The 16,600-nt window shown below is 45.3% G+C and overlaps 1 protein-coding gene across 5 annotated transcripts in view; it reads right to left on the reverse strand.

The window, feature by feature from the left end:
* afap1l2 (actin filament associated protein 1-like 2) overlaps window positions 1–16,600 on the reverse strand; it is a 267,324-nt gene that overhangs the window by 15,590 nt on the left and 235,134 nt on the right. For all 5 annotated transcript variants that reach the window (XM_059947906.1, XM_059947907.1, XM_059947908.1 and 2 more), the window contains 5 exons: window positions 13,650–13,781; window positions 7,221–7,432; window positions 4,916–5,061; window positions 3,332–3,440; window positions 189–431 (listed from right to left, as the gene is read on the reverse strand). In XM_059947906.1, coding sequence (XP_059803889.1) covers window positions 189–431; window positions 3,332–3,440; window positions 4,916–5,061; window positions 7,221–7,432; window positions 13,650–13,781 — 842 coding nt within the window. The remainder of the gene's footprint in view (window positions 1–188; window positions 432–3,331; window positions 3,441–4,915; window positions 5,062–7,220; window positions 7,433–13,649; window positions 13,782–16,600) is intronic.

The raw sequence follows: 16,600 nt of genomic DNA on the forward strand, positions 1-16,600 counted from the left end.
ATGATGAAATGGTGGAGCAGACTTGATGGGCCAAATGGCTTAATTCTTCTCCTATAGCTTATGGTCTCATGTCACCAAGAGTGCCAAGACATGTGAGCAGCTTTTGTCAAGGTCCACGGTGCACCTTGCCTTTCACCATTGCTGCAGATTATGGGCAGATATATCACAAAGTATGACAATTAATTTACCTTAGTACTACTCTCTGTTGGCTTTGTAATGATTCCAGAATCGGAATCACCAGCTGTGTCCTTGATGTTTACTTGTGAAAGGTTTGAAGCTCCCTTTCCATTGTCCTGGCTTGATGCGTTTTGTTGCCCATTGGAGGGTGCGTTGTTGTTACTTGAGTGGAGGAAAGACTTTACAGGAGTAAGGTCCAAATAAACTTTTGCTTGATCTTCACCAAAGCTTTGTTCCTCATTAGCTTTGTCTTCCTGTATAAAAATATAATAAAATATCAAATTTACCACAAAGGAATAATGCTAATGGTAACTATTTCAAATTTACCACTTTACATAATGCATAGATACTTCTTGTTTGCAGAACCAGATTTAGTTTGAGTCAATTTAACTTTTATTTATTGAGATACAGCATGGAACTGGCCCTCAAACCACATTGCCCAGCTATTTCTAGAATTAACCCTAGCCTAATCACAGGGCAATTTACCATGACCAATTAACCAACCAACCAGTACGTCTTTGGACTGTGGGTGAAAACCAGAACACCCAGACAAAATTTACACAGTCACGGGGAGAACGTACAAACTCCTTAGAGGCAGCAGCAGGAATTGAACCCTGGCCACTGGTGCTGTAAAGCATTGTGCTAACCACTACGCTACCACACCGCCCACTCATCTGTGATAGAACCTCTAATGTATATGATATTGATTTTTCTTTTTCTCTCTTTTTCACCTTCATCCACCACACATCCTCCACAATTTCCAGTTCCCAGACGCCCAGCCCAACTTTACTTCATCCCCATTCCCTCCCCATCAGGAGGGCTGAAATGCTGTTTGCTTCTTCCTTAAACAGAGGCCCAACCAGCCAGACTCCACAGTATACTCGACTTGGATGAAAGCATTCCCATCCCGAACTTCCATTAGAAAGTTTCATCACTTTTCCTGCAAAGTTCTCCCCAATTCTCTTGCACATTTCTATCTCTTCCTTTCCTTTCCTCGACACTTTTCTTTCCCTTCCAGAAATCAACCCAGGGGCCCCAGTTTCATCACACTTTATCCCACCTGACTTCTTTCTCTCTCTCTTTCTCTTTCTATCTGTTTCTTTCTACAGTATATGCAGTATAAATTACGTATATTATAAATATACCGCACTGTGCAAAAGTCTTTGACACGCAAATAGATAGCTGGGATGCTGAAGACTTTTGTACAACACTGCAGTAATTTTATGTATTGCACTGTACTACTGCTGCAAAAAAAAACAAATTTCATGACATATGTGAGTGATGATAAACCTGATGCTGATATGGGTCTCTATTGTGGACTGAGAGTGAGAAGGGAGAAGGGAGAAGGGAGGGAGTGTTGAAGCACCAGAGAGACATTCTGCAATGATCAATAAACCAACTGTTTGGAATCAAGTGACCTTGCCTGGTGTGGGGCTGTGGAAGCGCTACCACCTGCCCCGGCACTCTTTCTCTGCTACAAGTCCCAGCCCCCACCACCCCCAACATCCTCTGCTCCTGTAGATTTACAAACTTGCTCTCTGCTCCATATTGACAAAACTGTACTGTGCAAAAGTCTTAGGCATCCTAGCTATACACAGTATACGTTCCTAAGACATTTGCACAGTACCGTACAGAGTATATAAAATAATAATTAAAAACTATGACAATACATTATTAATAATATAAGTTATTAAAATTCATTATTTAATTGATGAGTTCCTTGTGCCAGATACAACTGAAACCTGATCCTGACCAAAGTGCTTGGGATGTTCTGTTGAATTTTTTCAACTCACAGTGCAACAGAATTTTGAGCGTGTTTACTGCAATTTGAGTTTCTTTCATAACAGAATTCACCATTGAAACAGGCCATGCCGAGGGGCTATCTGGTTACCTACAAGGGAGATTCCGCTAATTGTACTGACTGGCAAGTCATTGGGTGGATGCAAACTTGTATCTTTTGATCACAAGATCAAAACACGTTGTGGGAAAATCTGATTTAAACATTTCTTTAATTTTTGAAATGAATTCCTTATTCCACTCCAATCTTTCCAGAAAATAGATGAGTGTTTTGGTTACATTTAATTTGAAATCAAATTACACAGGTAAGATTTAAAATGATCATCTCGGTAGTAAAATAATTTTCAACAGCAATTCAACTAAATAGTATTTTTATAGCAACATTTAAAATGTTATTTTTTTGAAACTGTGAGGGTTCTTTGGAGATTCACATTTGGGCATTTGAGATCTAAATAAAACTTATCATAGTTTTCAAAACAGATAATATTTATCCATCTATCTATCTATCTGGATATGCCCAGGTATGATCCCTGAAGAAGATAGCAGAGCTTGTATTCGAAACATCAGTTATAATCGATGCCTGTACCTGGCTAGAAGCCCGAGGAGAGTTTATTTGTCACTTACGCTGGGAAAGCACTGGATCCTTTATTGATTGATTGATTGATAGATAGATACAGCAATACGGCATGGAGCAGGTCCTACTGCCCTTTGAACCACGCTGCCCAACAACCCTAACTTAATCACAGGATAATTTACCATGACCAAATGGTCTACTTCTTTAGACAGAGGGTGGTGAGTCTGTGCATTTCGTTGCCACTGGCAGCTGTGGAAGCCAAGTCATTGGGTCTATCTAAGGCAGAGGTCGATAGATTCTTGATTGATCAGGGCATGAAGGGATAAAGGGTGAAGGAAGGAGATTGGGGCTGAGATGGAAAATGGATCAGCCATAATGAAATGGCAGAGCAGATTTGATTGGCCAAATGGGCTAATTCTGCTCCTATATCTTATGGCCGTCCCTGTATGTCTTTGGACTGTGGGATGAAACCAGAGCACTGGGAAGAAACACATGCATTCCACAGTGACACACGGAGACTCTTTCCAGAATGGCACCGGAATCGAATTCTGAACTCCACAGTGCCACAAGCTGTAATAGCATCGTAATGGCAACGTTACCAAAGCAGTTACTATAACTGCCCCAAAAAGTTCCTCTTTGTTAGACCATAGAACATATACTGTAATGAGATTAAAATTTGATTGAAGGAGCTTCTCTGTTTTGTAAAAATTTTGACCAATGATCTAAAATTTGCATTCTACACAAGTTACAATATTTAAATAAGAAGTGTGAAGTTGTTCCTACCACAGATTCAGGTACATCCACATCATCATACAAGTCTTCTGATTGGTTCTGTACAGCAGGTAATTCATCTACGTACGTGTTTGGTTCTGAATATCTCCGCTGTAGTAAACTAGGGTGTAATAAAATGATCGTAAAATAAATTCTTTGAGAAGTCTATTAATAAAAATTACAGCACTTATTATTAAAAACTAAATGCTTTAGTATTTAGCAACTTTATATTTCTACTCACAAACATCAGCATTACTGTCAATGCTTGAAAGTCTTCATGGATTGTGTCAAATGAAACAATTGATTGCAGAAACATAAAAATATAAAAATGATGGAGGTAGGGCATCTAAAGTCAGCATTTCTATTTTACCTCTTCACTGATTTCCGTCACAAGTGACACATAATCCTTGATCCTGAGGCTCAAGCTAATGGAAGACATAGTGGGGTAAACTGTCCTTACTGGATTGCACACCCATGGAGGTTCATGAGGAAGTGTTTACTTTTGAAGTTTTATAAAGCTTAAAAGCAAGCAACATGGACATGTTACAGAGCAGGGTTCCCAACCTGGGCTCCAGAGACCCCTTGGTTAGTGGGAGTGGTCCATGGCAGTAAAAAGGTTTGGAACCTCTGTTGTGGAGGATGCACTATGATAGCGAAGTGCACCACCGGTCCAAATTACACCTTTGGCCCAACCCTGCTGCTATTTCTTCTCATACAGAGGTCCCTCAATGAAGAGTCTGTGTTCTAAGATAAAACTAAGAAAAATATTACAGCTGACTCAAAATCAAAAATCCTTCCGGTTAATAATATGCCCAAAAAACAATTCCAATAGTTGGATTCTCAAACACTTCACAAGATACAGGCACATAGATGCAATTACGAGGAAGACACGCCAGTGTTCTGACCATCTTGAAGATAAAAATGCCACTAAACACTCTAACAAACGTTTACAAATGTACTGATGAAAGCATTGTGACCGGTTGCATCATGGTCTGGCATGATGATCGATATGTTTGGTGTACAGTATGTGAATTATGCAGCAATTCAAATGTACAGAACATAAGAAGCTGCAGAGTAATGGGTCCTGCGCAGAACATCCCTCCCCACCACCAGTCATATCTACAGGGGGTGCTGCCTCAAGAAGGCAACATTTCTCATCAAAAGACTCTCACCATCTAGACCACGCCATTATTGGGTAGGAGGTGCAGAAGCTTGAAGGTGTTTGCTGCCAGGTTCAAGAGCCGCTATTTCCCTTCAGTCACTCAGCTCTTGAACCGACTGGCACAATCCTAATCACAGCCTCACTATAGCAACGTTGTGACCAGTTTGCACTACAATGGACTTTGCTTTACTGGTCTAATTATGTTCTGCTTGTATAATTTATTGCGATTTATGTTTAATTTATGTCTTTTCTTGTGAATATTATGCTTTTAAAGCTTAGTGCCTGTGATGCTTTTGCAAGTATGTTTTTCATTGGATCTGTGCAAAGTACTAATACAGACGACAATGAACTTCACTTTGATTCTGAGGTCTTATCCAATAAACAGTGTATGCTTTGTAAAACCACTGTGTTTCCAAACAGAAAGTTTGACTTACTATAAAGAATGCTTAGCTGCATGTACTATACAAGACACACGGTCAGCATCTACATAGTCATAAGCAAACTCTTCCGGGTCAGCCTTGGATCCCGATTCTGCTAGCAGAAGGCCCAGCCAGTAACCCATCTCTTCTGAAGACTTAGCCTACAAAAAGAAACAAGAACTTTCATCGTTTCATATTTTCACCATCTCATGCTGTGTCCCCCTTGTTGTGTGGGAAAAATAATTACTACACAAAAACAGGATCTATTGCTGGTCGAATTTAAGTGTTTTAGTTAATTTTTAATGAGGTACACTGTGGAACATGCCCTTCCAGCCCTTCGAGTCACACCGCCCAGGAACTGACCGATTTTAACCCTAGCCGAATGTACAATGATAAATTAATTTCCTAACTGGTTAGTCTTGGGCTGTTTATTGTTTTATGGAACAGGTCATGATGGTAACAAAGCGGTTAGTGTGACACTGTTACAGCTTGTGATGTTCTGGAGTTTGGAGTTCAATTCTGGCACCGTTCTGTGAGGAGTCTCTATATGCCCACCCCATGGAATGCGAGGGCTTTCTCCAATCCTCCAGTTTCCTTCCACAGTCCAAAGGTGTACTGGATAGGTTAACTGGTCATTGTAAACTGTCCCGTGATTGGGTTAGGGTTGATTGGGTTTGCTGGGAGTTACTGCAGTGGCATGGCTCAAAGGTGTACTGGATAGGTTAACTGGTCATTGTAAACTGTCTCGTGATTGGGTTTGCTGGGAGTTACTGCAGTGGCATGGCTCAAAGATGTACTGGATAGGTTAACTGGTCATTGTGAACTGTCCCGTGATTGGGTTAGGGTTGATTGGGTTTGCTGGGAGTTACTGCAGTGGCATGGCTCAAAGGTGTACTGGATAGGTTAACTGGTCATTGTAAACTGTCCCGTGATTGGGTTTGCTGGGAGTTACTGCAGTGGCATGGCTCAAAGATGTACTGGATAGGTTAACTGGTCATTGTGAACTGTCCCGTGATTGGGTTAGGGTTGATTGGGTTTGCTGGGAGTTTCTGCAGTGGCATGGCTCAAAAGTGTACTGGATAGGTTAACTGGTCATTGTAAACTGTCCCGTGATTGGGTTTGCTGGGAGTTTCTGCAGTGGCATGGCTCAAAGGCGTACTGGATAGGTTAACTGGTCATTGTAAACTGTCCCGTGATTGGGTTTGCTGGGAGTTTCTGCAGTGGCATGGCTCAAAGGGCCGGAAGGGCCTACTCTTAATAAAATAAAGAAAACTGCAGCTCTAGCAAATCAAGCCAATGCATCTGAGGTGAAGAATGATCTTAAGATGCCACGTCTTTTCCTGTACAGAACTTTGCCATCTTGTGGCATGAAATTTCTGTGTCAATGGATGACTGTAATCTGGTGCCTAAAATATTAATGCAGTTACAAAGACAGTGGCTATATTTCATTAGGAGTTTGAGCGGTTTGGATTGTCACCAAAGACACTCTTAAATTTCAACAGATGTACCCGGCAGAGCATTCTAACTGGTTGCATCACCAGAAAAAGCTGCAGGAAGCTGTAAACTCAACCAGCTCCATCTTGGGCATCCAAGCATCGAGGGCACCTTCAAAAGATGATGCCTCAAAAAGGCAGCATCCACCATTAAAAGCCACTAACCCCCAGGGCGTGCCCTCTTCTCATTGCTACCATTGAGGAGGAGCCTGAAGACACACCACTTAGTGAATCAGAAATTGCTTCTTCTCCTCTGCCATCAGACTGAAGGTAAAGAGCTGGAAAAGTATTCTGATAGATGAGGAGAGTGGATCACAGGAGAAAGGCGAGGAAGAGGGGCACCCATGGGAGGTGTTAGGCAGGTGAGAAGAGATAAGAGATCAAAGTGGGGAACAGAAGAAGAGATGAGGGGGAGGGAAATCAATATTCATGCCATCAGGTTGGAGACTACTCAGAAGGACTATAAAGTGCTGCCTGATGGTGGCCTCATCTTGGCACAAGGAGGCCATGGAGTGCCATGTTGGAAGAGGAATGGGAATTAAAATTAAAATCTTTGGCCACTGGGATGTTCCTTTTTGGGGGTTGCATTGGAGGTGTGTGACAAAGCGGTCCCCAAATTTACCAATGGAGAGGAGGCCACATGGGGAGCACTGGGCACAATTTAAACAGTAGTTCATTTGTAGAGCTTCTAAGTCTGGAGAATATTATTTACACCAGCAAGAAAAGAATGTACTAATGAACTTCTTCCCGCATTGTAAACATTCTCCGATTCAATCATTCTATACACTTCATGGTGAATTAGAGTGACCATGCAGAATTAAAGTTACCTCCAGAGAAGCTACTTCCTCGCCATCGTGTAGAATGCGGAAAGAATATAAATGCTCTGGACTAGAGTCAGGAATAACCTCACAGCCTTCCAGGTTCAGCGGTTGCTGAACTGATTTGTTTTTGCTTTTGTCTTGGTAGAAATAAATAAGTCCATTCTTCACTTGACACCATCGTGTGCGCCACTGGCTGTTCATAAAAACATTCAGATACCCTGGCAATAGAAGAAGCAAATCCACTCACATCATTCAGCCCAACACAAACAAAGATACAGCTGGAATGAATCTCTCCGAGATTCCCGATCAACACTGACTCTACCATTTATCTTCATAGCTTTGCCTAACATCTAAGATTCTAAGATTCTGTTATTTACAACCGAGAACGGGCATTTACTGTACCATCATCCTTCCGCCTCAGACACCTTACGCTGACCACACAATTTTAATTTACTTCCATTTTAAAGTGCAAGAAATGATAAGAAGAGGGAACACATAATCATCAGATCCTGACAAACCATGTGGGATAATTGTCTTTTTTTCTCTCTTATTTAGCCAGGGTTTTGGCCTTCTCATTGTCAGGCTACCCTATCTACATTTTAGCCTGAAATAGCCACTTAGCTGAGATTCTTATGCAAGTTACTCACACATTTGTTAAGATAAGAAACTTTTTTCTCTCTCTCTAGTCTTTTTCAAGGTCATGACTCAGATTTAGTTGTTCTTTTAAATTCATAGGGATAATTTTGGGGACAGTGAGGGGAGTCACTGGGGTTAGAGGTCAGAATGAGTCTCACTCTCCGTTCTGTGCTCTGTATTCAAAGGACAAAGCACATGTAGAGTCTACGACTCTACTCAATGCTCGAAGGCAGTGACATGCAGGGCTGACTAAGGACTCTGTAGATGTTAAGCTGGCAAGCACTGTGGACAAGAACCAGCAAGGATGAGAGCTGGTGGCCCACCAGTCAGCTAGAACCCCAGGTCAGTTGGTCCCCAGAATGGACTTCTACGTAGACAGAGGGCACGAGAGCTGGTGACCCCTAAGTATGTTAGTTGATGAGACGAGAGTTCATGGTTTGTGGTACTGTCATCAGCTAGTAATGGGTCAGTACTAAAGACTGAAGCTCAAAGTTTGATTAGAAGCCCAGAAGTCAAAGCCCAGTGGCAGAAGCTGTGGATCTATGGGTCTGAAGCCCATCGGGGAAATTGGAAACCAGTTGTCTATACGTCCGTTGGAGGCCCAGCAGCATGCCCTATGGGAGGCCCGGCAGCATGCCCTGCGGTTGGAGGCCCGGCAGCATGCCCTATGGGAGGCCCGGCAGCATGCCCTGCGGTCGGAGGCCCGGCAGCATGCCCTATGGGAGGCCCGGCAGCATGCCCTATGGGAGGCCCGGCAGCATGCCCTATGGGAGGCCCGGCAGCATGCCCTGCGGCCGGAGGCCCGGCAGCATGCCCTGCGGCCGGAGGCCCGGCAGTATGCCCTATGGGAGGCCCGGCAGCATGCCCTGCGGCCGGAGGCCCGGCAGCATGCCCTGCGGCCGGAGGCCCGGCAGCATGCCCTATGGGAGGACCGGCAGCATGCCCTATGGGAGGCCCGGCAGCATGCCCTGCGGCCGGAGGCCCGGCAGCATGCCCTGCGGCCGGAGGCCCGGCAGCATGCCCTATGGGAGGCCCGGCAGCATGCCCTGCGGTTGGAGGCCCGGCAGCATGCCCTGCGGTTGGAGGCCCGGCAGCATGCCCTGCGGTTGGAGGCCCGGCAGCATGCCCTATGGGAGGCCCGGCAGCATGCCCTATGGGAGGCCCGGCAGCATGCCCTATGGGAGGCCCGGCAGCATGCCCTATGGGAGGCCCGGCAGCATGCCCTGCGGCCGGAGGCCCGGCAGCATGCCCTGCGGCCGGAGGCCCGGCAGCATGCCCTGCGGCCGGAGGCCCGGCAGCATGCCCTGCGGCCGGAGGCCCGGCAGCATGCCCTATGGGAGGCCCGGCAGCATGCCCTGCGGTTGGAGGCCCGGCAGCATGCCCTGCGGTTGGAGGCCCGGCAGCATGCCCTGCGGTTGGAGGCCCGGCAGCATGCCCTGCGGTTGGAGGCCCGGCAGCATGCCCTATGGGAGGCCCGGCAGCATGCCCTGCGGTCGGAGGCCCGGCAGCATGCCCTATGGGAGGCCCGGCAGCATGCCCTATGGGAGGCCCGGCAGCATGCCCTGCGGCCGGAGGCCCGGCAGCATGCCCTGCGGCCGGAGGCCCGGCAGCATGCCCTATGGGAGGCCCGGCAGCATGCCCTATGGGAGGCCCGGCAGCATGCCCTGCGGTTGGAGGCCCGGCAGCATGCCCTGCGGTTGGAGGCCCGGCAGCATGCCCAATGGGAGGCTCGGCAGCATGCCCTATGGGAGGCTCGGCAGCATGCCCTATGGGAGGCCCGGCAGCATGCCCTGCGGTCAGAGGCCCGGCAGCATGCCCTGCGGTCAGAGGCCCGGCAGCATGCCCTATGGGAGGCCCGGCAGCATGCCCTATGGGAGGCCCGGCAGCATGCCCTATGGGAGGCCCGGCAGCATGCCCTATGGGAGGCCCGGCAGCATGCCCTATGGGAGGCCCGGCAGCATGCCCTGCGGTTGGAGGCCCGGCAGCATGCCCTATGGGAGGCCCGGCAGCATGCCCTATGGGAGGCCCGGCAGCATGCCCTATGGGAGGCCCGGCAGCATGCCCTATGGGAGGCCCGGCAGCATGCCCTATGGGAGGCCCGGCAGCATGCCCTGCGGTTGGAGGCCCGGCAGCATGCCCTGCGGTTGGAGGCCCGGCAGCATGCCCTGCGGTTGGAGGCCCGGCAGCATGCCCTGCGGTTGGAGGCCCGGCAGCATGCCCTATGGGAGGCCCGGCAGCATGCCCTGCGGTTGGAGGCCCGGCAGCATGCCCTATGGGAGGCCCGGCAGCATGCCCTGCGGCTGGAGGCCCGGCAGCATGCCCTGCGGTTGGAGGCCCGGCGTCATGCCCTGCGGTTGGAGGCCCGGCGTCATGCCCTGTGGTTGGAGGACTGTTTGTGTGGGTAGACATGTCAGTGGGAGGGGAGAAAGGGGTTTGTTCTGCTGTTTGTTGCTGTGCTGAGCTCCATGTCATTCTGATGAACACTGTGGACGTGCTATGCTGGCACCAAACTGTGTGGCGACACTCACGGGCTGCCCCCAGCTCATCCTTCATTGTTAATCACGTGTACATTGAAACACACACATACATGTTTCAACATACTGTACACATGATAAATTCAATAAGTCAGAATCTGAACTCAGAACAAAAGCAGGTATACAATTCCAATAAATAACTTAGATTGTATTCCTGGTTAGGAATGAGATTGAATGTTGCAGATACAGACACTCAGTGAAATACCATATAACCATATAACAATCACAGCACGGAAACAGGCCATCTTGGCCCTCCTAGTCCGTGCCGAACCCTTAATCTCACCTAGTCCCACCTACCCGCACTCAGCCCATAACCCTCCACTCCTTTCCTGTCCATATACCTATCCAATTTTACCTTAAATGACACAACTGAACTGGCCTCTACTACTTCTACAGGAAGCTCATTCCACACAGCTATCACTCTCTGAGTAAAGAAATACCCCCTCGTGTTTCCCTTAAACTTCTGCCCCCTAACTCTCTAAATACAATGTGTTAATTCTACCAGTTTATTCTCCCAATCTCAGAAAAAAATAGAAACATTGTCAATCTGAAAAAAAAATTACAAAGAAAGGGAATGTGTGTTAATATTTCAGATTTTCATAAATGGTTCCATCTGAAGCATTAGCTTGTCTTTGTCTTGTGTCTGTCCATGTCCCCCTTCCTAAATTACATGGCGATGGAGGCCTCTAAAATCCCAGAAACATCCTCATATCAAAGACTCTTTGATACGCAAGCAGAGTCTATGACCAGCTGTAGAAGAGATTTATGATGACCTCAAACCCAGCAGAAGGTTCATGGTGTCCCAGGACGCAGAGTTATGGGAAGGATTGTTTTTGAGATTGTTATGGGAAGTTTCTGATCGGGGCAGTCTGGCTCTGCGGCCGAAGTTAATAAATGACACAGAGTTAACTGAACTGAATATGCCTGGATTAATTGGATGATCTGTCATTTAATGTTTTATATTCTGTGCTTTCTGCTCATTTGTTTTGTCATTTGTGTGTTGGAGGTTTGATTTTTTTTTGAACTGGTTCCATGGTTTTTCTTTCTGTTTTGTGGCCGTCAGTGGGAAGACAAATGCCAGATTTGTATACTGCGTACATACTTTGATAATAAACATACTTTGAATCTTTTGAACCATTGGTTCGCTTGCTATGGGGGTGGGGCATGGGTGGTGGGCATGCATTGCAGATGAGGCAAGATAAAGACTGCAGTGACTCCTACCCTCCTATACCCTACATTAACCATCTAGCAGGTATTTCAAAGCACCGGAGAGGTAGCTTCTGCAAAGCCCTCTGAATTCACTGGCAGAATAAGGGAACTGACATCATCTTCCTCTCCTAATCAAAATATTGTGGCCCTAATTAACACAACGGGCAGGCCATGTTAATACATGTTGTCCACCACACACTCAAACCAGGTATTATATTCCAAACACTGTCACAGCAATAGATTACCAGGTGGGTTGAGCAGACAATTCAAGGAAGGGTTTACAGTTATTTATTTATTGAGTGGAAGGGGCCCTTTTGGCCCTTTGAGCCTCAACACTCAGCAACCCCCGATTTAACCCCAGGCCAAAATGGGACAATTTATAATGACCAGTTAACCTACCAACCAGCACATCTTTGGAATGTGGAGGGAACCAGGGAAAGCCCACATATACCACGGGGAGGACGTACAGACACCTTACAGATAATGTCAGAATTGAACTCAGAACTTTGACGCCCCGAGCTGTAATAGAGTGGTGCTAACTACTACGTACTGTGACGTCAACACCCCCACCCCCCCACAGATGGTTCCTGGGACCAGGCTGATGACCAATCAAAATGGCACTTGAGTTGAGATAGCATTGAGAGCTTCAAGACACTTTGGTGGGAGCACATAGAGCTGAGCGTATTGGGGGAAGTAGCTACACTCTTGCCCGCCCCTGTTAAACACTCCCATTCCAGATATGGTAGAAACTGTACAGCTCTTCTCTGGAATCTACAGATCTAAAACTGATGCAAATCCACCTTGACTCTGAGGGACGGTCTGCAAAGACAGAGGCCAAGCACAGCCAAATGGGACTAGCTTAGGTGGGTAAATTGGTTGTCAAGGACAATTTATGCCAAAGGGGTTGTATGCATGAATTAGAACTTTAAGTTCAAAGATCAAAGTTTAAAGTAAATTTATTCACAAAGTATTTGCCACCATACGCTACAGTGAGAGTTTTATTTGCAAGCATTAGATTCTATAAATGCCTAAAGAATCAGCACATTCTATTCTCTAAGAATCACAGCTCTGGGCTCTGTATACATAAAGAAACAGTAAGACATTCGACGCTGAGGCTGTGACCTGCAACTAATGGGCTACTGGACTGGCTGCAGGGATGACCGGCTTCGTGGCTGTGCACTCGCTGTTGTGAACCTCAGTTGTTTGTACGATTTGTTTTTTTTTGCACATTGGGTGTTCGACTGTCTTCTTTCTTTAGTGGGTTCTATTGGGTTTCTTAGTTTCGTGGCTGACTGTAAAGAGACAAATCTTAAGGCTGTATAAGACCATAAAATATAGGGATAGAATTAGGCCATTTGGCCCATCGAGTCTACTCCATGGCTGATAAATTTTACATCTCAGCCCCATTTCTCTTCGTGGCCTGACTAATCAAGTGTCTATCTACCACGGTCTTGAATATACATAGATACTTGACCTGTGCAGCTGCCTATAGGCAAAGAATTCTACAGATCCACGACTCCCTGGCTAAAGAAATTCCTTCTCATCTCCTTTCTAAATGGATATCCCTCTACTCTGAGGCTGTGTCCTCTGGTCTTAGGCTCCCCCACCATAGGAAACATCCTCTTCACATCCACTCAAGGCCTTTCAAAATTTGATAGGTTTCAATGAGATCATCCCTCTTTCTTCTAAATTCCAGTGAGTACAGGTCCAAAGCATGAAACACCCCTCATAATGATAAACCTTTCAATCCCGGAATCTTTTCATGAACCTACTTTGAACCCTCTCCAATGTCAGAACTTCCTTTCTGAGATAAGGGGCCCAAAACTGCTGACAATGCTCCAAGTGAGGCTTCACCAGGGCTTTATAAAGCCTCAACATTACATCCTTGCTTATCGTATACAATCTTTGATAATAAACGTACCCTGAACAGAGATGAGTTGTACTCAGACATTCCCAATGATAACTTCCCAATAAGTGCCTGGTTCCCACACGTTAAAACACAGTACCACCAGGTGGCAGTGTCTCTACATCCTTGAGGGAAAAAGAACACACTTACCTGACGCTTCTACATTCTTCTTATTATTAATGGGAATCTCCACCGAGATGGGTTTCTTCTTCCCAAGATTCATAAAGCTACTCAGCTTCAGACCAGCATTTTTAAGATCGCCAATGCCCGGTTTCTTTTTCACTAGCCACAAAAGAAAATATCCAAGTTACTGTAATAGTGGGAGGCCCACAACATTTTGACCCCATCGCCATTCTGTCTCTTAGCTGTATTGTCCCAAATCACATGTAAACTTTTGAACCAGAGGGACAGAACTTTACACAGATTTCGTTCAAATCTTTAACTCAAAAATTAACTCATAATCCCAACTTGTGTTCAGACAATCAACTGTAAGGAAATAAGCACAGAAGTTATATATTTAAATACAGATACACATTTTGGGCAATGATAGTCTCCAGCAAATAGCTGGCGAGGTACTTTACCCCAATAATGTCACTAAACATCAAATGTAAATACAAAGTTTTTATCTTGGAAATTGGTATGACCTGTTAAAGTCTTACTTACACACACACACACACACACACACCCCCAAGACTTTTGCACAGTACTATAGTAATTTTAAGTATTGCACTCTACTGCTTCCACAAAAATATTTCATGGCATAGGTGAGTAATGATAACCTGATTCTGATATGGGTCTCTGTTGAGGACTGAGAGTGGAGAGGGGGCAGGGAGAGGGGAATCATGGCTGGGGAAAGGAGAAGTGAGAGGGGAGAGAGCAGGAAGCACCAGAAAGAAATACTGTAATGATCAATAAACCAATTGTTCAGAATCAAATGACTTTGCTTGTGTCTAAGGCCTGGGTGTGTTTGCACCCACACCAACTCCCATCTCTGGCACTTCTCTGCCACTTGTCCCACAACCCCTTGCGACGCTCCACCCTCACCATTCCCAGTGCCCTTTATTCACACCATATTTTCAAACTCACTCTCTGCCCCACATTGACAAGTACAGTACTGTGCAAAAGTCTTAAGCACCCTGACTATATATATGTGCCTAAGTCTTTTGCATCACTCTGTACATTTGCAATGTGAATGTGATTATGAATGCTTCTCACAAATTATTATCAAAATCTATAGCATAATTATTGGCCTCCTTGGTGAAACATTTCCTTATGCTTACAGAAATAATATTCACCTCAGGTCTGAGCTTTGTTTTGGAGGAGAGCTGTAATAAGGTTTGAAGTTCTAGTAGAACCCCCAATAAATGAGATTTGGGACCAACTTCATATCTCTGCTGACTTCTTCTACCTCTTTGTTGATGACTAAGAATGCGAACTGGTAACGATTGAGCACATCTACATGGAACACATTCATAGGAAAGTAGCATCCATCATCAGAGATCCTCAGCACGCAGGCCATGCTCTCTTCTCACTGTTGCCATCAGGTAAAACAGTAAAACACCAGTTACTGCCCCTCACCCATCAGGCTCTTATACAGGGGATAACTACACTCACTTGCTCCATCTTTGAGATGTTCCCACAACCAAAGATCTCATTTTATAAGATTCAAGTACATTTATTATCAAAGAACGTGCATATTATATAACCTTGTGTTACGAATGTGCCACAACTCTGAGGGGCCGAAGGGTACAAAGTCGCCCCCTCCTTTTTGAGAATCGCAAGATCGCTATTAATTCGGGTCTGGGACCCAGGAAGTGAGAGAGAATCCACAAGGTTTGGAATGTGTCCTGGCCTCATTGAAACAAAGCCACTGATAATGGCCATTGTCTCTTGGAGCCGGAATTGTGTATTGAGTACTGTACTATTCATTGAAGCCCCTCAGGGGACGACCAGAGTGGGCTGGTTGAGGGATTGCATCATCCCAACCTGATTGACATCTGAGACCCTGTGAGTAAGAATAAAAGAGGGTCTGGGGAACAACTCCTTTAGACGCACCAGGTGAAACGCTGGAAATCCAATGACAGCATTTTATAGCGAACGCCGGTGAGGGCTTGTGTGCGTCCTCCCTTGCCAGGGTGGCAGGCTCATCATGAAAGAATGGCTTAGCTAAAGAAGCGGCCACAAGTGAACGGCCACACTAACGAGACTCTGACGGATCAAAACCATAAAAGAAAAGCCGGCAAGTTTTTCTCCCAAAACTCTCTCTCTGTCCATCCATTGCAACCCAGTGGTCCCCAAGGCTGCAGCCTGCATGAACTGTGTGACTTTTATATTTCCATCGGACAATACATTTATCCCCTAGACAACAATAGAGCTTATTTCTTATTGATTATTATTATACCCGCACTTTTAGATTTAGTATTGACAACGTATATTATCTGTATGTTTGCATTGATATTATTTTTGTGTATTTTTACTAATAAATACTGTTAAAATAGTACCATCAGACTTCAATGGACCTCTCTATCTTTGCTGGTAAGTGACCCAGTTACGGGGGTCGTAACACTTGAAATTTGCTTGCTCATAGGCGGCCACAAAGTAAGAAACCCGAAAGAACCCAATTAAAGAGAAAAGAGAATAAAAATAAAAATAAAAGGCCAACAGTCGATGTGCAAGAGGAAGAAAAAAGATACAAATTATGTGAACAATTGAAGCAAACAACAGCATTCTGAACCAAAATTGAGTCTTCAGGTCTGAACCCCAGAACAGCCTGGAGTAGGCCCAATGCCTTGTTTATCAGTTCATCATTTAGCAACTCTTTATCTTGTTATAAAAGATTATTTACTATTATTTATTTACTTATTATTTGCTGTTTATTTATATTTGCATTTGCACAGTTTGTTGTTTTCTGTTGTCTGGTTGATCTTCCATTGATCCTGTCACAGTTACTATTCTCTCGATTTGCTGAGTATGCCCACAGGAAATTGAATCTTTGGGTTGTATATGGTAACATATACGTACTCTCATAATAACATTTACTTTGAACTAGGTTTGCGATGGTATTGAGAGCGTCAGTCCATGAATCAGAATCTCACAGAAGC

Source organism: Hypanus sabinus, chromosome 22, assembly GCF_030144855.1.
Source record: "Hypanus sabinus isolate sHypSab1 chromosome 22, sHypSab1.hap1, whole genome shotgun sequence".
NCBI lineage: Eukaryota > Metazoa > Chordata > Chondrichthyes > Myliobatiformes > Dasyatidae > Hypanus > Hypanus sabinus.